The 1,294-nt window shown below is 34.4% G+C and overlaps 1 protein-coding gene across 1 annotated transcript in view; it reads right to left on the bottom strand.

The window, feature by feature from the left end:
• Window positions 1–1,294, bottom strand: part of LOC106470181 (hemocytin-like) — a 124,114-nt gene that overhangs the window by 118,450 nt on the left and 4,370 nt on the right. The window contains exon 4 of the mRNA XM_022399604.1: window positions 560–933. Coding sequence (XP_022255312.1) covers window positions 560–933 — 374 coding nt within the window. The remainder of the gene's footprint in view (window positions 1–559; window positions 934–1,294) is intronic.

The raw sequence follows: 1,294 nt of genomic DNA, 5'->3' as shown, positions 1-1,294 counted from the left end.
CAAACAATAACGATAAATAATATATATATATATATATATATATGTATGTATAATAGTTAACCCTATTTCCTACCAAAAATTACACAGGCCTGCGAATTTAAACTTCATAAAAGTTGTTTTGGTTTTAATAACGGATTTTCCATAACTCAGCTACGCAGATTTCGAAAATAATATTCATTTTTTTTCTATCAAGTAATGATTTTTTTTACAAGTCGGGAAGAAAAAAAAACTCTTACTTAGATCAAATTGTTATTTCGTTTACCACAATAAACATTTTTTATTATTATGTTTGGGTTCTAGAACGATCGATAAGACTCTCACGTCGCGATTAGTCTAGATAAATCTATAGTCAGTGGTTGTCACCATTTTAAGCATAACAAAATGTGACCCGATTTCAATGAAAATGATTCACTTACGTTGGAGGATACTTTATTTTTTTTTTGAGTTTATAGGTCTTACCATTATAGTTATTTGTTCGATACTCCATTACGCACTTCGTTTTTGTTATAAATATTATGTTGGTAAATTTGTATTAAGATATTGTCTCCAATAGTCTGACCTGGTCATCCAACCAGAGAGTAAATCCAAGAGATCCCCGGATGAGAACGTATTGTGCTACTTTCTGAAATATCAATCCATCTGAGGTTGACGGCACCGAAAGTTGTTCACCGTTCCTGGTCACCACGAAACCAGCAGTTGTTGGAGCAACGACATATTTTTTATCCCCAATATCCAACCCTATACTTCTCCTGCAGTTACGGAGATCTTCCGAACAGCCAGGATCGTGGTACAGAATGATGGAGAAAGTGCTGTCCACACAGTCTGCGGCGAGAACATAGCTGCAGCTTCCAGGAAAATCATACAATCGGCCGTCAAATGTCCGAAAATGCACATCTCCCCAGGCGGCGCACGTTCCACTAGAAACCAAAGTCACTACAAACAAATACAAGGAAAAACGTTTTGTGATTATAACATAGCATTTAAGAATCAGTATACTGGTGGATTTAAATATTCACCACTGAATTTCATCCTTTAAACGTGGGAAGAGGTAACATTGGAACATTTACAGACAGAGTTACATAATGTTAAAATATTGTATCTACATATTCTGCATATTGTTCAGTTAACTTGATTATGGTCCTAGGACCAGGATCGAAAGCTTGCAAATAAAAGAAATTTTAATTTGGTATAAACTCATATAATATATATCTATACACAGCGTGGTCACAAGTAAATAGACACCACCTTTTCAGCAAAAATGAAATGTTTCAATCATATTCACATGAATTGATAT

Source organism: Limulus polyphemus, unplaced genomic scaffold (genome assembly GCF_000517525.1).
Source record: "Limulus polyphemus unplaced genomic scaffold, Limulus_polyphemus-2.1.2 Scaffold102, whole genome shotgun sequence".
Taxonomy (NCBI): domain Eukaryota; kingdom Metazoa; phylum Arthropoda; class Merostomata; order Xiphosura; family Limulidae; genus Limulus; species Limulus polyphemus.
The sequence above is the reverse complement of the archived record's forward strand: the minus strand, read 5'-3'. Positions and strand labels throughout refer to the sequence as shown.